We start from the raw sequence: 21,196 nt of genomic DNA on the forward strand, positions 1-21,196 counted from the left end.
GCTGTCCGTTAAGTTAGTGTCCGGTTCCCTGTTTCCAAGACCAGCTTATTTGTTCTTACATTACCTGACATCTGTTTCATATTAGCCATAGTATTGGTAGGAAAGAACAGATACAGAGACTATTAAGACGTTGCAACCCTGCAAATGCGGTCAAAAGAGGGGTGGAAAGAAGAAGGGATGCTGTTGCAAGAAATCAAGGGTGTGAAATTGAAAGAAATTTGCCAAACTGCATTTCTGTTGAGTAAACGCACTATACAATTACCATCATAGCAGCATTGTCGTATGCTTGCCTCTGCAGTTCTGAATATCCAAACCGCATTCCTTGATCTTGTCCGCAATCACAGTCGTCAGATATTTTGGATTCTTTCTCTCCATTTCAATAAAATCGGCTAAAGATTCCAGACTACCAGTTTTAAATCATCCATTTTCCACATCACAACACTTGACTAATTTAATCCTTGTCTTTTGGTTAGTTTGTTGCAATAGATATTTAAAGCGATTATCTCGACCGAGTCAATCCGTTAACATCTTTACGGAACTTTAAAGGTGGCTACCCACTTTTCCATTCATTCGTAAATGTACGAGGTGTATTATTAAAAAAAGAAAGCGAAAATTGCGAGCCAACCGACAGAGAAAGCGTGCTGCGACTACTGGGTACACCTAGCGGCAGGTTTAAACAACAAATTACTATTTGCCGCGTTTCGATCTGACCGTTAGTTGGTGAGTTACAGCCGCGAAAGTGAGCATGTGCACAAGCTGTTCATCGGGTTAATGATATATTGATAGTGAAAGAGCCTGAAGAAGAACGCGTGTGTGTGTGAAATTTTGCTACAAACTTTGACAAAACATTTACAAAAACATTTCGATTGCTTTTCAATTCATTCAGAGCCTCCTTGTCTACAAAAAGCACGCATGAGTCGGTGAAAGATCAGATCATGTTGGTTGTATTTTTTGATTGAATAGGCGTTGTCCATCATGAATTTGTATCACGTGGTCAGATGGTAAATAAACAGTTGTATCAGGAAATTTTAGTGCGATCGAGGGATATTTTGCACAGAAAGAGGCCTCAATTGTCGGAAAACTAGATTTGGATGGTGCACCATGCCATGGCGCCTACTCACACTTCGCTCCTCATCCGCATTTATCTGGCAAAACATCAGACTGCATCCACCCTATTCTTCGGACCTAGCCCCAGTAGACTTGTCCTGTTTCCCAAATTTAAAATCACTTTGACAGGACGTCGTTTCCAAACTATAGAGGATATTCAAGACAATGCACATCCAAGAAGATGAGTTCCAGGAAGCTTTCCAAAAATTGCAGAAATGTTGGGAACGGTATATTGCCTGTAGAGTGGACTACTTTGAGGGAACGTGCTTAAAATGTTGTACAATGAGTAATAAAGGTATAGCAAACGTTCGGTTTCTTTTTAAACATACCTCCTATATTTCGCGTGATCCTCTTTTCTACCTTCAGCAAGTTTATTTTTTTTTTTTTTACCATTTTGAACGTATTTTCATCCACGGTCCTTGGTATTGTCTTAATATACGAGGAAATATCAGCAAATTCGTGCAATCATCTAGAAAATACGAACTACGAACCTCTCGGACATGCTTATAGTTAGGCCCTTGTATATTAACCATGCAAATTCTGGACTCGTTAGAACATTTTTTTTTTTTTTTTTTTTTTTTTTTATAAATCACTGAAGGTGCAATGATTGACGAACTTCAGGCTCGGAGCGTCAATAAGTTCCTCTATCTCTAGAGGAAATCAGCAAAGCAGATACACGAAAAGATTAAAGAAGTCTATGGGGATAAAAGCCCATCTTATAAGAGTATCCAAATGGAAACAGAAATTCCATACTGGACACATGACCTCCGCGAACGTCTCTAGATCTGGAAGACCATCTTTCACTGATAATGCCGCCTTGACAGAGAAAGTAGAGAAGGTCATAATGGAAGAGAGAAGGATGTTCACTGAAAGTGTTATGTATGCAATAGGTATGAGTTATGGGTCTACCTGGGATATCATTCATACCAGCTGCATCTTCAGAAGGTGTCAGCATGGTGGATGCCACGACTATTCACATTTTTCCAGGAGGACGCTGCAAGAGGAATGTTATATCGCGAGGACGAATACAGAAATCTGCCGCCAAGGTCCGGTGCTTTCCGGACTGTGAAGGGGTCGTCAGACAGATTACCTACCACAGGGGCAAACCAATACTAGTACCTATTATTCCCAACTCCTAACCAAGTTACAAAAGGAACTGAAGAAGAAATCTCGTGGATTGGTCACAAAAGGAATGCTGCTGTTGGGAGACAAACCACAGACCCATTGCGTCCATACATCCATGATGAAGGCAGGGAAATTAGGATATGAAATATTGTCGGACCTAGTGCCAAGTGACTTCTTTCTCTTCCCTGAAATGAAGCATCCACTCAGGGAACCCCATTTTGACAGTAGAGATGAGGTTTAACTGTGGTTTCAAAGTCAAACTGCTGACTTGATGAGCTACCGAAAATGAGCTTACGGAAAGTGAAGAACCACTTGCAAAAATGTGTCGCTAGGCACGATGACTACGTAGAGAAGGACTAATATTATCGTGGTGTCAGAGTCTACAGAGTGACTTTCTTATAGGTGATTGCACGAACTTCTCGATACATCCTCCTACCGAACTTTTTGATACTCCTGAATCAAAATATTTTTGACCTTGCTCTTCAGACACCTTGGATCATGGTCCTTAGGGACTCGTGAACAGTGGCTCCCAAGGGCCAATATCAAATTTCATTCTAACTCCTGTCTACGCTACTAATATCATAGAAGATAATTCTTTCATTTTTAGTTGCTGACTAGTTTGAAGTTTTTTTTTTTATCTCTTATGAAGTACTTTATGTCCTCAGACCATCTTGTAGGCACTAGAGTAGGTATAATAGTACTGGAACTGATACGGGTAAATGGGTTCTACTGGGTTTTGGTTTCGCAACTGGAACCAATCTCCCACCCTCTTAAAAAGTTCCGAACGCCGAACCGAAAAAGATTTTCTGATAAAATGGTTTTGGACCTCTTGCCGAAACTAATTTTCCGAGAAAATTGTTTCTGAGACGGAAACCGAAGTTTGTTTTTTTGATAAAAGTTGTTCTGATCTCGGTTTGGGGAAACTTCATCGAGTCCGTTATCTAGAACCAATGTTGTAACACAACCAAATTTTCGATGCTGTAGTTATCTTTACAGACTTACTCAACATTTTGCAGCTTGTGGTTCTAATGACCTAGAGGTAATGATTTGCCAACAATGATGATGAAATCGTTTTAGAACACTATTCAATGTGATTTTGATTTTTGTTTCGTGAAGAGAATCGATATGTGGACATGTATTTTGGTTCCCTTCTCGAAGCATGTCGAACTAAAACCTTTATTTCAGTTTCGGGATCGGAACCCAAAACACGTTTTCGGTTCCTTTACTATTAACAACCCTAGTAGGGACCCTCTACTCAGATTGAACATATGTGGCTTCCATTAGTGTAGCTAACGAGACAAGGAAATTCTTGTTTCTTCTCGAAAGCGAGACGAGAAGTATATTTTCAAGTTTGAGACGAGACGCTGAAACATGACCATTTTTGTCTCGTTTTCAAGACGAGACTAGAAATATTTCGAGCTTTTTAGGCAAAGAAGTTCATCCAAGTCTTAGATATCAAATACCCTATTAGTGTTATATGACCATGCTACGAGGGCAAGTCAAAAATTATGCGCAATGTAGCTATAACTTTCCTTACATTGTTCATGCTGACCTCTGTCCTCGTTTTTTTTTATTGTTATGCTGTGATGGTCATTGTGGTCATGCTATGAAACTTTAATCCTAATTCCTCCATTTGTCTTCCTTTTGTTGCAGATAGATCATGGCCGCTCCATTAGAAATTGGCACCAAAGGGGAACAACGAGCAGTGATTCGGTTTTTGTAGTCGGAAGGTATATTAGGGACCGCAATCTATCAAAGATTTTCGACATAATACAAGAACAGTATCTTACTGCAACGGAATGATTATGAATGGATTGAAAAATTCAAAAATGGTCGCACATGTGTTACGCACGAGGAAAGAGCTGGTCGTCCGACTTCTTCCTCCTGTGTAACACTTGTGCGACCATTTTTGAATTTGTCATGGATTTCATGTATGGATTGCGGCCCCTCGTATGAGTACATCTTCCGATCACAAAAACTGGAACACTACTCGTTGTTCTTCTTTGGTGCAACTTCTAATGTAGCGGCCATGATCTATCTTCAACAAAAGGAAGACAAATGGAGGAATTAGAATCAAACTTTCATAGCATGACCACAATGACCATAACAGCATAATAATAAAATAAACGAGGACAGAGGTCAGCATGAACAATATAAAAAAAAGTTATAGCTACATTGCGGATAATTTTTGACTTGCCCTCGTATAAAAACTATAAATTCAGAAAGCGTTTATACGAACTCAATGTATAACATTTATCAAAGTTTCAAGATACACAAGTCATTACAAAGATATTACAATGATAAAGATAGCTTAAATGTTGTTATATTATACCTTTTGTGGGCCTCTCGTGACGCGGAACTATTTTCATAACATCTAGATGAAAAAAATATCAGAGTACAAATTTCGTACACAAATTTACAAAACAAGGCGAGACGAGAAGTAATTCTTTAAGAATCGAGACGACAAGTCCTTATTTCTCGTCTTGTCTCGTCTCATCAGCAACACTAGTTTCCATCCAGTTATCTGATTGCGCCTCTATATTTATATTCCTTAATTATAAAAAAATAGCACTTACATTGTTTAACATAACATATAAATACCACCTACAGCTTACCTTCTTATACACACTCACGAACGAACACGGAAGTGTATCTAATTGTGTTTTTGTATTAGTGCCTGTGTTTTAATGTGTTCCTGTGCGTGGGTTTTGTCCTATCGACTGCTGTTAGAACTGTTTAGTTTCCATTTGTTACTGCTTACATTCACATTTCCTCCCCCTCATACCTTGCTTCCGGTGACAGGATACGTGTATGAGCAACTGTTCTGTATTTAAACATCGCAATTGACTGAGAGTCGTGTTACAAATAACTTTACTGTCATTCATTGTAAACTTTTTTTTCCTGTTTATTATGATTAAAAATAAGATTCTGTATTCTGTATACCTTTGAAAGGTAAAGTCAATTTTAAAAGTGAAATGAAAACAGGAGAAATGCAATATATATATTTAATATTATGCACCATTTCTGGAAAATCATTAATTAATTTATTTATTTGTCATCAACACAATAGGCATAAGTCCAATTATAGTATAGGTGTATTACAAAATAAATTTATAATAGTATTCTTAAACATATACTTTATATTACAGATGTCAATTTCTTTGCGTTCGACACATCTATAAAAAATGCTAGCAAGACTATCCATGGCTTTGGATTGATTATTTTAACAAGAGAAACACTGACCAAAGCTTAAAACCCACTGTATTTTAAATAATAATATGTAACGGTTTCGGATATCTAACATATCCTTCTTCAGACACTATCGAACATAAGATTTTCATTTATGTTCGATAGTGTCTGAAGAAGGGTATGTTAGATATCCGAAACCGTTACATATTATAATTTAAATACAGTGGGTTTTAAGCTTTGGTCAGCGTTTCTTTTGTTAAAAAAATGCTAGGTTTATATGTTTGTCCCCAATCCTTTCGACAATGAGAACTCGAAAATCACTAGTACTTGAAACGTGCCGTTTTCACTAATCGATTCCAAATTTGGAGTAGATTGTCCAGTTTTCATTCAAATTTTTAAAATCCGTTCCGTTCAACATTTTAGGGGCCGTTTTGAGCCCATAAGATTAACATTGTTGCAGGCAGAAACTACGTTGTTAGACAACCAGTAGAGAAGTTACGTATGGCGGGTTGACGGACATTGCAGGCGCTTTGCTTAAATCTGAATGGCAAAACCTGTTGAATGCTGGCAACTTCAGAGGCCTCAAGAGACGCAATGAGGTGTACTCGCCTACTTGGATGGATAGGATTTATTAGAAAAAATATTTCCACTTGATATCGTGTTACTTCTACAAAATTTGCTACAAACTCACTCTAAGATCTATACGTAGCAATGCACTTCCTTTGTATTTCCTATCCTTTACTTGGGCGAGTAAGGAGACACGCACAGTGGGAAGAAGATACTTGGTCATAACAGAACGATGAGTTGAAATGAAATGAAATCAATAAGTTTTACGTCCCACGCTTATGTCGCTTAGGCTAAACGAGACGGTGATAATGAAATGGCGAAATGAAGAAAGTGGGAGGAAACGGGAGAACCCCGATCAAACCCACGAGCACGGTGTTTGTCCACCATAAGGTGGCGAGCTGGGATCGAACCAGGGACCCCAAGCACCGGAGGTGAACTCTCTACAACTGAGCCACCGCGCCCCCCAGAACGATGAGTTGAGTAGACAGTGCAGGTTCAGCTAGTATTTTATTTTAAGAGCATATTATCCAGATTGGTCACTTCAATAATACGTTGGTCCTTCCTTTTTTTTTTTTTTTTTTTTTTTTTTTACAATAGAACAGGCCAGAGTTATCAGCCTGTTAACGAATGAAATGGAAGCTATTCTTTGGACGTTGAATCGATCCTGTCTATCTCTTATTGTTTCTGCTCTGATCTGGGGTCATCATTTGGTGATGAAAAGAGGGCAATTACTTCCTTCTAGGATTGAGTAATACATACGTTTTAATCAATTGTATATTAATATACCATTTAAAAAAAAAAAACCCTCGAAACTCTTATGTCGGTAGAGAACCTCCCTTCCCCAAGCAAAAATTTTTCAATGACACTGCCTTCCCTTTGACAGACGGACATAGCTGTTTTTTTTATAAGACTTCCAATACTTAAACCTAGCAAAATTTGGAATAGTGATGGGCACCAAAACCGGTTTTCCGATTCTTAGAAAAACCGAAAAGGGTTTTTGAAAACTTTGAAGAAAACAATTTTTCAATAGCGGTTCAAATTCCTATCAAAACCGGTTTCGATTTTAAAACCGGACCGGTTTCTAAAAATCAATACCGGTTTCGATGAAAACCCGAACTAGTTTTGGAGAAAGCCGAAATATCGTTTTTTTCTAGAAACCGGTTACCATTTTTTAAAATAAAAAACTGCCTTGTCCTACCTCCAGCTCGCAAGTCTAAAAACTACGTTAATGTAAAACTCACAATGTTCCAAACCTTGATATGGAAGGTATTCCTGTAATTATTAGACAATTAGACATGTTTAAAAAGAAAACCAACTTCATAATGATTCCTAAGTGTTATCTCTTTTTGTGTTTCCTTCACACGAGAGTACTATTATAATAGTTTCTCCGAAGATAAGCAATATAATCATTTTTCCTCGAAATATTCAGTCTGTGCTGGTGGTTGTTACCCTGTCCTAAGAAGTCCGTTTGCTTAAACAGGATATTTCACAATATGAGCAGTTATATGCTCAACTTATCTTTTCTCCGCAGGAAACTCATGCTTATATCTTGGTTAATATTTAAGCCTACACTTTTTTCTTCTTAAAGATAAACGTTATGTAATAAATCAATGTTTTTTAATCTAGTGAAAGTTGTCAACTCTTGAGCTAAAATGAATTGTGCATGGTGGCGAAGTCAACAAATATGTTTCATTTGCGTACCATGTTTCTAAATCCATGTTTCTTTGAATACAAAGTAGAAACTGGATCCAGTTGGCTAAGGACAGAAGTCAGATGTGAATGTGGCGTTGAACCTCTGGTTTCACAGGCCATACAGTTAGTACCATGTTTCTAAATTCCAATTCTCAAAGCAAAGAAAAAGCCTTCCTCGTTGGTTTTATTGGCCAGAGGGCATGTATTTAGTGCACTAGGTTGCTGATTCCATTTCCGGTGGGAAAGCATTGAACACATATAGTTCTTCGTATCCCACTTCAAACGCTTCGTCGGGGCCGCGGTGGCTCAGTGGTAGAGCGTTCACCTCTGGTGCTCGGGGTCCCGGGTTCAATCCCAGCCCCCGCCAAGTGAACATTGTGGTAGACAAACACCATGTGCGTGGGTTTCCTCGGGGTTCTCCCGTTTCCTCCCACTTTCTTCATTCCACCATTTCATTCATTACTCATCATCACCGTCTTCTTTAGCCTAACCGGCATAACCGTGGGACGTAAAACTCAAAGATTTCATTTCATTTTTTTTTCAAACGCATCGTCCTATTCAACGTTACAGCTGACAAGCACGTAAATACAGAGCAATTGGAAGAAATTAACCTATAACAAGTGTAAGTCTTGGTAAAGAATTGTAAACTTTCCAAGTTTGAAATTAAGAATCAGCTTAATACTAATAAATTAAATTTGAGTATTAGAAAGTTGGTAGTGGTGTCTCGCAAGAAAAATATGGCGTGAGTGGGAGACAAGTTTACATACCATTGAAGTAGAACATATCTTTAAAATATGCAACCCACTTTACTCTTGTGTTTGTTTGGTTGCATAAATTGCAGGGCTGTGTGAACAGAGGTCATATCGCCAGTGAAGGGATTGTAGTGAAGTAGAATGATTTTTATAAGTTTATGTGTTTCGTTTAACATTATATTGTGCTACTTAGTTCAAAATACACCATTTTCAAAAGGTTGATATGAGAGACAGAGAGAAAAAGAGAGAGAGAAAAGACCATAATTTCGTAGGAACAAAATAGATAACAATTATACGGATAAATACGTTACAAAAGTAGTCTAGGCATCAACTTGACAAAAGTGCTCTCCTTTTCTCTCCTTTTCGAGTTTAAGGGTAACTAATGTAACAATTTGGCTCCCGATATTTTTTAAATATATACTCATCACTGATCACAAAAATGCAGGATGCCAGAAAAAACACCTCACGGGAGGGGAGGGGGAGAAAGCAGAAATTTTAGCCGTTTCTATTATTCACTATATCTCCGTAACCATTGGAGCTATTTTTATTTTGTTTGTCTGTATTAAGTCTGTCTATAATCTAATTTAAAATATCCGTTTTTAATATCAATTGAGGGGCTTTTTGGAAAATAACTTGTCAAAACACAAAATTTCTGTGAAGAATGAAGATAGAGCTTTCTCTTGCACACATTATGAGAAACTGTACATCTGTTTCTTTATACGTGTCTCTGATACCTTTCAAAATATGCACAAACATTAAGCTTTCTATTCATTTTCCTGAAAAAAAAAATGTTCTGACAAGAACTGCTTTTGCTACAAGTCCTTCGATTTATGTACTACAATGGTACTGAATGAAATAGGGCAGGAACCAGATTTGAAAATTGAATTCAACAGAGAATCATGAACAATTTGCCATCCACTTTGTTTTAACATATTACCATCTTTTCCTCTTAATACTTACTGTAACGGTAAGAAAGAAAGCTTAAAATAAGATATGCCTAACATATTTTATAAACGATAAGTTCTTAAACTGTTAAATTTTATTTACGGAATAAGCACTTGCCTATTATTAAAATTGTGTATAGTTGCTGTAATTCAATAAATCTATAATAAGAAATTTAATAGAAGGAAATCATATGCTTAAGAAATCTCTACACAAGAGAACAAATTATTTGATTTCTAGAATTAGTTCTCAAATAATGTTATGCCACTCTTATATCTCGAAAATAAAAAGAAATTTGTGGTGTCTTTAATGCATCATTCAGTCTTCATCATAACTCTGTTCATTAACTGATATTGAATTTCTATACTCGCTCGGACAACTACACATTGGAGTGCACAAGAAACCGCGATTCTTTTACATTTGCGTTTCAAACTTATACACTCAAGTTTCTGACAGCTATACATGGCAATCTCTAAACAAGCCTTGGGAATATCTTCGAGTGTTTTCAAAACTGGCTTCAGATTTGGTCCTCCAAGAACCATCCGAAGTCTTCTGGTCTTGGTAGATCGATCTCACACTTATCAGCGTTTCCTAAATTGCTGTTTGGTAATGGGATTTCTTTATGTGTTGTTTCAGAGCATCACTCGTTGGAGGTAATCTCTGCAGGCTGCATTTTCCTGAAAGAAGGAGCCTAGCTTTATAGATCTTCACATTAATCTTGGGAAGCTTTGTGAAGAACAATATTCTTCAGATTCAATAGTGCACGCTGATAAAGGAACTGTGGAGAATATATTGGGGGCTGAGGTTGTGGTATTCAGCAAAATATAAGATGTAGGATTGGGTCTGTTGGACGTTCGAAAATGATTTATTAAGATCCTGGTATGGAACGTGGCACTTTACGGATCAGAGACATGGACATTGATAAATGCTGAAACATCCAAGCTGGAAGCATTTGAATGTGGTGTTGGTGCAGAATGCTGCGCATATCATGGACCGAAAGAAAAAGGAATGCCGTCGTACTAAAGGAAACTAATGAACGACGACAGATCATAAAGATAATAGGAAAAAGAAGAAAACAGCATGCTTGGCCATCTTATTTGATATTCAGAATGAATCATCGTGTTGATAGAGGGAAAGGCAGAAGGAAAACTAGGAAGAGAAAGACCAAGGATAGAATATCTAGATGCAGTTACGAAGAAGAGATCTTATCAAAGTATAAAACAGCTCTCCCAAGGGAGCAAAAAGTTTCAAAATTTCCATGTTGCCCACTAACCTATGGTTGAGGTGTACAAGAAGAAGGATTGGGGCGACAAAATAGTACCTTGCGGCACTCCTGCTCAAATCACAGAGTGGTGGGATTGAGTATGATTAATTTGAATGAAGGCTGAACGATAATTAGGAAAATTGACGAGAATGCGTAGCAACTTGAAAAGAAGTCTGGTGCAGGACAGAATCGAATGCGAGCTCCATATTAAATGAAATTAGTACAGAAAGCAGGCGTTTATTTAAGTGGCAAATAACATTCCTAGATATTTTCAAGAGTTGATCAGAAGTACTAAATAATGGTCAAAACTCGGTGTTGTAGATGGTAGAAAGGAATGAGTAAATAGATAAGAGTGGAGTCATTTGATCAGAATTCGTTCCAATGTTTTACTGAAAACTTTAATGAGATTGATTGGTTGGTAGGAGTCAATATTGGTAGAAAGTTTATGTGGTTTTAGGAATACCACTATTTTAGCGAGCTTCCGTAAGGTAGGAAAAAAGTATGTTGTGAGAATAGCCATATAAAACAGAGCTAGGACAGTATGAAATGCCGATGGCGTCTGCCGAATTGGGTTGTAAGTTATAGTGTCTGCTTCAGGAGCTGTATTACGGCGATTACGGAGAGCATCGACAACATCATTACTGTTGTTCGAGTTTCATGGCCTTCGCGTAAGGCACATGGCATCTCGCTCTATAGGAGATAAAGCATGAGAGCTTTTCAGAGTTTTGAGAGGAACCAGATGTTTTCGGTTTCGAGACGAGTTGTTTCCCGTCGAGATTCTTTATACTCTCTGCAGCAGTCATGCACACAGCCACCGCCTATGAGTTCTGTTGTTTAAACTCTCTGCGGCAGTCGTGCACACAGTTATCACTTATAAAAAAGTTCCCTTCTTTAAACCCTATGCAACATTCGTGCAAAATTCTCTACTTTAAACTCTCCGCAGCAGTCGTGCACACAGCCATCACTCATAAAGTTCCGTACTTTAAACTTGCTCCAGAAGTCGTGCAGACAGCCCTCACTTATTAAAAAGTTCGCTTCTTTAAACTCTATGCAACACTCCTTCGAAGTTCCCTTCTTTAAACTCTCTGCAGCAGTCGTGCACACAACCATCAGCACCACAACTTCCCACCGTAATCCTTATTTATTCGACAATGAATTGCAGCTGTATTACGCCCTTCCGTCTAGAACAGTCGAGCTCATACTTGGCAGGTACTTCGATTGCTCAATAATTTCAAGCTCGCTACTCCACAACGATTGAAAAGTCTGTGTATTAAGTGGAGAGGAGGGTGATGACCAATGAACAACTTTGTCTTAACCGTGTTTCATCATCTCTGTGATTCTCATCTGGTATTAGCTTAACGGAGGTTGATACGAAACAACCCTCGTATAAAGAATTTCAATTGCGTTGTTATTGTTACTGAAAGTACTTAAATGTTCCAGTTTCAGATCAAATGAGAAGTACTATTTAAAAATTGTATTAGACTAAGAAAAACAGGAATACAAAACACAGTTTACGTACTTTTTTTTTATTTTTTTTTTTAGCTGTACTGCTTACGGACTCACGCTGGGCTGGCAATTAACTGCTATTTGATCTACAGATGTTTATGTGTTGCATTCTGCGCCAAGCGAAAAAAAGAAAGAACAGAAAAGAAAGAAAGAAACACACTATACTTGTATAACACAACTAAGGCCTGTGACAAACATCTTGGCATTTCAGCTAAACGAATAAAACGCAAGCTCTGGCGTGACGTTGCCAAGTGGTAAAGGGGTGTGGCTATGGCTAAGCAGACAAACTACAGCGCGATCAGGTGATAGGGGATAGACATGGATGTGTACAAAATAAACGTGGCAATACCGCTGGCCTCGCATTTGCTAGCAGCATTTAAAGGGAACTTGGAGCGCCGCCTTCAAATGCCAAGATGTTTGTCACGCCATTGTTTATTGAATGCAAATGACTTGTAAACACCAAACCACTTGGCGTAACAGCCCCTGAGCCGCTCCAACGCCATCTGTCAGCGACCGGCTGAACTACGTCTAGCTTAGCGATGAGCACTGATCAGCGCGCTACGTTGCCCTTTCACTAACCGGCGTATCGGAAGCTTTGTAGACCTAGTGGTCGTCACGTCTTTCATTCACATGACTCCCCAGTTTGCCTCACGACGCTAGGTGGACGCCAAAAATTAGGATGCACTGGCCAGGAATTGAACCCAGAGCCACATTCACATGAGTTCCACGCTCTAATCACTGAACTACGGTGAATGACTTGTAAATCTGACGTTATTATTATTATTATTATTATTTTTAGAAGTTTACAAGAAGGCTCTGTTGGTGGTCTAAGAACCTCCAATACTGTTAAGAGTCTTCATCCCGGCGAAATTAAAATACCGCTAATTTTACAGTAATTATGTGATATCTTCAAATAGACAAAAGATAATTGAAATATGGAGCAAGAGCGCCCTAGACAATATTATTTTGCGTGAGGTATCGTTATCACAAGTCACCTAGTGGCTTTCCGTTTTTAGCTGTTTAGAAACGCGAAAATAAATGCCGATTTTCAAAATGGCTCAAAATCGAAAGCAGATAAGTGAGTCGTGATAACGGTTTCTCATGTAAAATAATATTTTCTAGGGCGCTCCTGTTCCACATTTCGATTATCTTTTATCTATTTGAAGATATCCCATAATTACTGTAAAATTAGCGGTATTTTAATTTCGCCAGGATCTTAAGTTAATGGTAGTGCCATTTCATGGTCGTAGTTAAACACATTACGCTAATTTCAAAAATTTAATAACAGAGTTAAATATAATAATAGAAGAAAAATCACTTAAAGAAAGTTACATTTCTAAAATTCATCTTATTTTGTTATTTTTTTGAAGAACGTTAAATTTCTACGAAGTTTTATTATTACACTGTGCATACTTAGCATTTGTTAACATTATAAATCAAGAAATTGAACTTTAAAGAAAAATTTTTAATATGTTTTCTAAGTAATGGGTAAACCAACTCTCACTTCAGAAAGCATACGTCAACATCAATCATGATATTCGAAAATTAATTTTCATTCTTCTCAAACGGTGATGAATTCGCTCTCTGTCAAAAAAAAAAAAAAAAAAAAGTTCCCCCTCTTTAGTTGAGAGCTAAAATTTCTCACTCACAGCTGCAAATTGAAAAATCTCTTTTATTTTTGTGGGTGCTATGTCTGCGAAGTTGTGCGGGAGCAGAAGAAGGCAAAATACGAAGACCAGAAGGAAGGGTGAAATGAAACCTCAAGATGTAAACAGAAGGAATTCCCAGACGAAATTTGTCTCCTTTTTGTGTTTTACTCTCTCTTTCACTTTCTGTCTCTTATGTCGTTTGTTCGATCTGCTGTCTGCTGTCGCCATGCAAAGGATTCCGTCTACAGATGGAGTACATCTTGCATCTCGCGTGTGTAGCGGAAAGAATGACTACTTCCGGTTGCTGCTTCTTCAGAAATGTCAACTCTTTTCTTGAACAGCCAGGGGAAAGTTATCCATTGTAAACACGACGTTTCTTAAATTGCAATATGTCTCTTTAATGAACCAATTAAGAAACAATCTTGTACATTTCTAATAAAGTAGCTAACCTTAAAGGTGGTAGAAACAACAATAGTTTCAGAAGTGTTATTACTTGTTCCAACAGGTAAGACTAGAACAGCAAATACTGGGACATTCTATTGTAGAAAAGCAAGAACCAACATAAAATCTCCTCTGTAGTGAATGTGTGCTTCATATAATGAACAGTTTGGATTTCATTTAATAGATGTATTTAGTATATCCGAACACAAGTTCAAAACAACTGTCAGGCAATAACAACGTATATGAAACGACGTATATTTGTATGTATAATAGTGTATGTTAGATAATTATGTATACGACATTATAACTGAGCATTAAGCCTGATGTGTTGTTGTCCTTATGAAATAAATAAATACATAAATAATCCAATTTGAAATATGTTCTTTTTTGGGGGGTGGGGAAGAAATGTGATGATTTCTGTCTGACTGCCAGACAAAGGAAAGTAAGATGAAATTGATGTCCCTTTGCTGCATAATATACAACAGGTTCACCTCAGAAATCAGATTCATCTGCCGTAATATGAGTCTCATCTCCCTCTCTCCCCAGAATAAGCCTCAAATCTGCCCGCCTCCCAATGTTGAAGATAACTCTGCTCCCCTCATCCTCCACAGCATTGTTTTTCAACTTCATAAATATTTTGAACATCGCTTTAAAAAAAATGGGAACGTTCTTAAAGCCCCCGCCCATGTTGAAGACAGACTTGCGCCGATGTTTATTACTGCAATAATAATAATAATAATAATAATAATAATAATAATAATAATAATAATAATAATAATAATAATAATAATAATAATAAAAAACTAATGGTAGCTTTCAACATACACAATTTCATCGCTAGATGCCAAGCAAAGCAAAGCAAAGCAAATGGAAATGCTTCTACAAACCAGAACTTCTATAATGATTTTTTTTTTTTTTTGTAAATTTTTAAATGAATTGTAATCATTAATGTAACATCCTACGTTATGCTCTGGAGGCTAAAACAGATAGATGATTATTAAAGCGAATAATTATTTTAAGAAATCGATGGGATAAAAATGTGCGAATAAAACGGAAGAACATTGAGAAGAACAACAGACCCAATATTGTTTATATGATCTAGGATCGAACTAAGTACCTTTCGTGCCAGAGGAAAACGTTCTACCACTGAGCTACAATGCCGAACTAAAAACTTCTTAAAGTTTGACCTAAGGTGACTGCGTAAATATCAAATGACGTTGAATGTATACAACCTCCCTATGCCAGCACTATTTATTTCTTTATCGTTGTATAAACGTGAATTAACGAAGCTATTCATAGGATTTTTTTTTTTTTTGGTGCAACAGCACTTTATGTCCCAAGGAGATAGGATATTAAATATATAATGTGCGTAAAACAAAATTTGTGTTCTCGTGTTTATCCAATTTATTCTTTTAAATAATATACCACAAGATCTCCGTAATTATAGAGTAAAATTTCCCCTTCGTAGCGAGCAAACCGCTTGACATTTGACAGATGGCAGACGACCCGTTTTTCTCTTTCTTCTCTGTACAACTGAACTGACACAGCTGCCAAACCAGGCTGACTCACTCACGAGTCCTCTTAACATAACCACACACATTTTTACATAGTTGCCAAGTCGCTACATAAATAAGGTCAATCTTGATGATACAAACGAAAGTTACCTCCCATCTGGAACTTGTCAGCAGGAATGTTACATTGTTAACAGACCTATTTTTCTTTCTTCCCAGCAAATGTATCAATATATTTTTGTTAAAAATGGAAACATAGTCAGGCGAACTTTCTGCTGATGAATAATCTATTACAATACGTGTAAAATATAGGCCTGTAAGGAACCAATTTTCTTAAAAACAAGAAAGGATAGTATAACATTTCCAGAGCGGAAATGCGTGGGATTTTTTTTTTTTTTTTTTTTTTTTTTGCCTACAATTGAACGATTGAAACTATAATTCTTGTTTTGTTGTTTTTGTTCCAGATAAGAATGTTTTCGAAGCACGTCGACTTCTCAATATTCAAATACTAATATGTACTAACTAAACCCAGGCTTGTCCTGGTCTAATCTAATCTAATTAGTATTAAGTATTTCCCACTTGTCCAAGATCCAACTTGATATCTGTCCACCACAAACTCACGAGGTTTGGGTTCGAACAAGGGACTCCTCACATCAGAGATATGAGCTCTACCACTGAGCTCTCGTGCCTCCTATATTTCTGACCATAATATAAACTTTTTAAAACTTGATGGGTTATACACTGAGTAAATGTAAGCATATGTGTATTATTATTCATAAATAGTTGCCAACTCTGGAAAATAAAAAAAACGGCACCCCCAAAAATTCCCTATGATATAGGTCTACGAGTGAAGTATCTTTATTTGGACCAGAGGAGGCAGGAGGGGGCAATTGCTCCCCCCTCCGAAGAGTTTGAGGAATACGTGTATTTTGATCGATTGTCTATTAATATACTAGTACAAAACATGAAAGTCTTATGTCGGTGGTGCACTTGCACCCTTTCAAGCGAAGTCTGAAATGACGCCCGTGGTTCGGATCCATCCATGGGAAGGAAATGTATTACCGTGAACAAAAGTGCATTAGCACCTGAATCAAGTTATGGTCAACCTACAATAAAGGTCTTAATGTCCTAATTTTCAAGAAGCTAAGGGTTTGACGCCTCCTGTTTTCTCCCACTTTCATTATTCCACCATTACAATCCATCTCTAATTTCACCTTCTCCCTTAGCTTAGATGCACAATCCTGGGACATTAAACTCAATAATAATAATAATAATAATAATAATAATAATAATAATAATAATAATAATAATAATAATAATAATAATAATAATAATAATAATAATAATAATAACTCGGATTCAACTATGATAGAAGCCAAAGAACTTCTTGTTCTAGACAAATAGATGTAATTGTACAATAATTCCTTTAATTCTATTTATATAGAACGATACACCACACTGAACAATAATTTTCGTGTCAAGGATTAAAATTTCAGTTTGCAAGTTTTTATTTGCTAACAACTTTCAATATTGATGAAATCTATACTAAACCAACACAATAAACAAACTACCTAACACATTTTCAGAAATTCATTTGTTGCACGCCAAATCCAAAACATTTCAGTAGAATTTAGCTCAGCAAAACTTGATACTGTAATTAAAAAAAAATAAGCAATAACATATTTATTGTCTCTTGTACTTTTTACAGAGTAAAAGTGGTACTGAGATTGTCTATTTTCCTCAGTTATAATTTTTGCAGTATAAGTAGAGGCCGACTCAGATGAGGATATCCGCGGATGTATCCCCATAGAATAAACTTTCGCGGATATATTTTTAGTTTCTATACGGTTGGTGTATAAAATTATGGATATTTCTAAAAAATATTAGAATTTTCCTAACTTCCCAAAAGAAATAAAAATCTCTGAACAAAGTAAGTTTTTTAATTAAAAATAATTGCCTATGTAATAGTTTCACCAACTAATTAAACATCTTGGCTTTCATTAGATGTGTCTGATGAAGCCAAGATGTTTAGTTAGTTAACGAAAGAGTTACGCAATTATTATTTTAAATTAAAAACTTACCTTGTTCAGAGATTTTTTTTATTGTTTTGTGAAGTTACTACATTAAACCAAAGCTAGCATGAACCAAATAGAATCTACTTGACCATTTTTTAAGCACCATTAGTTATTACGTCTTGTATTAAAATGCGTTTTGCCCTTTTGGTGTACATAAATTAATGGTTGTAGAACAACGTTAGGTTTTGCGGAATTTTCTGTTTTCAAAAACCTATAATACATATGAATACAATTTTATGAGTTCATCTGAGATGGCTTATTCTTTCTCAAGAAATTTCTATCTTCTTCTGTTCCTTTGAGTTCTGAACAAAGCTTCTCATATCTTACGAGTAATGAATGAAAAACAGCGATTTGCTCTTATATTAATTGACGGGTACGGTATAACAAATTTGACTATTTTCTCGTCAGAAACCTGCATTTACGGGGCAATTGCATACGTACGTATTTTCTATTAATTTCTTGTGTCTACTTGAATTCTACTCCATTCTATTTAGTGTAGATGATCTACAACAAAAGATGTACTAGTTCTTAGCTTAATTTTATTGATAGTATATCATAGGATTCACAAAACTACAAAGACGGTATTTATACTTATGATAGAAATTTTTTTGAAATAATAATCACCATGTAACAAATAATTGTAGCTTATATATTTGTTCTCATTAACTGCAGATAAGGGTCCGGATACAAATAGAGATATGATGGACGTCGGCGCAAATGCGATATTATAGATCCACGCAGACCTTTATCTATAAGCCTATAAGTCTAAATTCTTTGAAAAAGAATCATAATGGTTCGAAGTACTAGGTTTACTGTAGGAAAAAGTATACAGATTATTGCATTTTGTCATACGTATCTTAAAACACTTTTAGTCTTGTCTTTATCAACATCCTTTTTAGTATTAGCAGCTCTTGAATAGAACTTGTCAAGTCCCTAACAAAATTTGTAGAATAATATTATTAAAAATAAAATAAAATGGTTTATTGCTTCTAGAACACAAACGTTTCTGTTATAATTTCTTCAAAAAATTTAACCTTAGAATAACAACGTTTGAAGAACCTACATGAAATCGTTTTCAGTTCAGAAAAAAAATACATGCACTAACTTAACTGTTGAAGCAAGTTCCGTATAAGGTTTTAAGCTAATTATTATGGTCCTTTTAACCTAATGTCTGGAAATACTACACTCACTAGCAAAACTTGACATATGCTCTACCTGTTTATTTGCTAACAACTTCGGAATACATGGATCAATTGAAATTGTTTTCTTTGAAGGACAATGTAACTTTCTGTGAAGTGCATAATAGTCTTCGATCTATTAGTTTATAGCAAACACAATTCCATTTGTTGATATATTTTTGTACTATACCAGTTCCTGTTCCAGTTCTTTTACAGATCGTCAACCAGTATAAAGCTAATAATCCCAAGGTAAACCCCCAGATCACTTAGCTATTGACATCGGCCCAACTAGAAGTTAGGTGGGATAAATACGTGACTTGGGCTTTCAAAATTTATTTCACAAGGTGGTGATTGTGTACCACTTCGATTCATTGATTCCCTATAAATGATGAAAGCTTTCTTAAAATCTGATCTAGCGTCGTTTAACATTCCCAAAGCATGGGCTCCTCCATCAGTATCAAAATTATCGTGAAGTGACGGTCCTGATAACAGCAATACTTCTAAAGTTCTAATAATACGTAATTTGATAATTTCTTTCATCATTATATTGGATGTGTAGTCCATGTGTTGAATATTTAAATACCTTAACTTCTCGCATTGAGTTATGCTAGCAATCACATTGCCGATATCTTCAGTTTTAATGTAAACTTGATACATATGAAGAACTTGTAGTTGATGCCTCACTGCGTTCATTAAATTAGCAAATTTACTAACGCAATTTCCTAGATTATTAATACTTAGATCAAGTTCTAGTAAGGTATTTACATGTTTAGATGAAGCAAGAGAACACAAATCACGGGAGGATATATGACAATTACGTACAGCTAGTATTTCAAGACTGGAATGTAACTTATTCAGAATTAGGGCCAAGTTATTGGTTATCTTAGTTGAAGACAAATCCAATCGCTTTAAAAAAGAATAATCCTGCAAGACAAAACCAATTGCTGAAGCACAGGAAGGTTCTTCAAACATGTTAAATGTGCTATAACCAAGAACGAAACATTCGAGAGCACGGAAACGACTTAGTACTTTGGATATTTCTGAAATATTCTTATATCCTATGCCTAAATCTAAAGCTTTCACATAACGGGGGTTTAGCAGGTGTAACAATTCCATCAGCTCTGCTTTAAGGATATATTTAAGTCTAATCGTTATTCTTGAAAAGTGCAATTCTGCAGCTGATCTATAATGTTGAAATACCTGCAACATTCTCAAGACTGTTACTACATTGTTCATTGTTATAATGCAGTTTACAATAACAACGCATTTCTGTGCTTCAGTATATTTACAGGGGGCACGTGAGATTACAAGCTGTCCTTTCTTTGTGATACATTGCTTGAAAAAACTGACAAAATTTAACAAGTCAGCTGGTTCGATGGGAAATCCACTCAAATCCACCAACAACAAATTCATGGATTCTTGTTCAATTTCGCGTTGAATTTTGCTCAATACACAACCACAACACTTCATAATAAAATTAAGTAAATATGTATATTCTCTGTAGTTGTCGATTGGATCCTTAATTAACATATCCCAACACATATCTGTTCCAAAATCAGGAAGTATGTCTGATAAGATCAGAGATTGAAAAGGCCATAAAGATATAATCTCCTGCACCACTTTGTAGTTGCGACTCGTAAGTGCAATCTTCAATAATAATGGTTTTAAACATGAAGGCAAATTATTGAAAGCACTTATCACTAAATTCACATCGGAGATAAGAGATGCACCTGCGAGATTCACCAAAGATGGTTCCTTCTTTTCCATTTTCTCAAAATTCCATGAATACAGCACCATATTGCGATTATAGTAGATACCATACGGAATTGGAGAAGGTACGCTCATCTTATGATAAATTACTGCTTCCTTGAGTTTTAAAAGAGCTGAGAGCGTTTCTCAGAGTATTTACTTGTTTTGATTGTTTTTCGAGCAATTTTTCCACCTAACACAGCTTCACAAACCTACAATGTACGTATTTCTGTTATTTTCCTTTCGTTCTTTTCTATCTCCTAATACATTACAACCTTCTTCTTCTCCAAAACTATTAACAGTTATATAGGTGCCTCGGACATACATTCCAATAGACTACAAGTGTAAAATTGTTTTATGTACGGTCTGAATTACCATTTTATGTAGTTAAAATTATCTTATTCACTACGAAAATTAGTTAATAATATTGTAAACTCCAAACATGGTAT

At 36.2% G+C, this 21,196-nt stretch overlaps 1 protein-coding gene across 1 annotated transcript; it reads right to left on the reverse strand.

Moving 5' to 3' along the window:
- Positions 1 to 19,286: 19,286 nt before the first annotated feature.
- LOC145682221 (leucine-rich repeat-containing protein 14-like) lies at positions 19,287 to 20,795 on the reverse strand. The gene has a single exon (XM_081753804.1). It carries the CDS (start codon positions 20,793 to 20,795, stop codon positions 19,287 to 19,289), a length of 1,509 nt encoding a protein of 502 aa, XP_081609930.1.
- Between the last annotated feature and the right edge of the window lie 401 nt (positions 20,796 to 21,196).

Source organism: Thermobia domestica, chromosome 3 (genome assembly GCF_964235325.1).
Source record: "Thermobia domestica chromosome 3, izTheDome1.hap1.1, whole genome shotgun sequence".
Lineage (NCBI taxonomy): Eukaryota > Metazoa > Arthropoda > Insecta > Zygentoma > Lepismatidae > Thermobia > Thermobia domestica.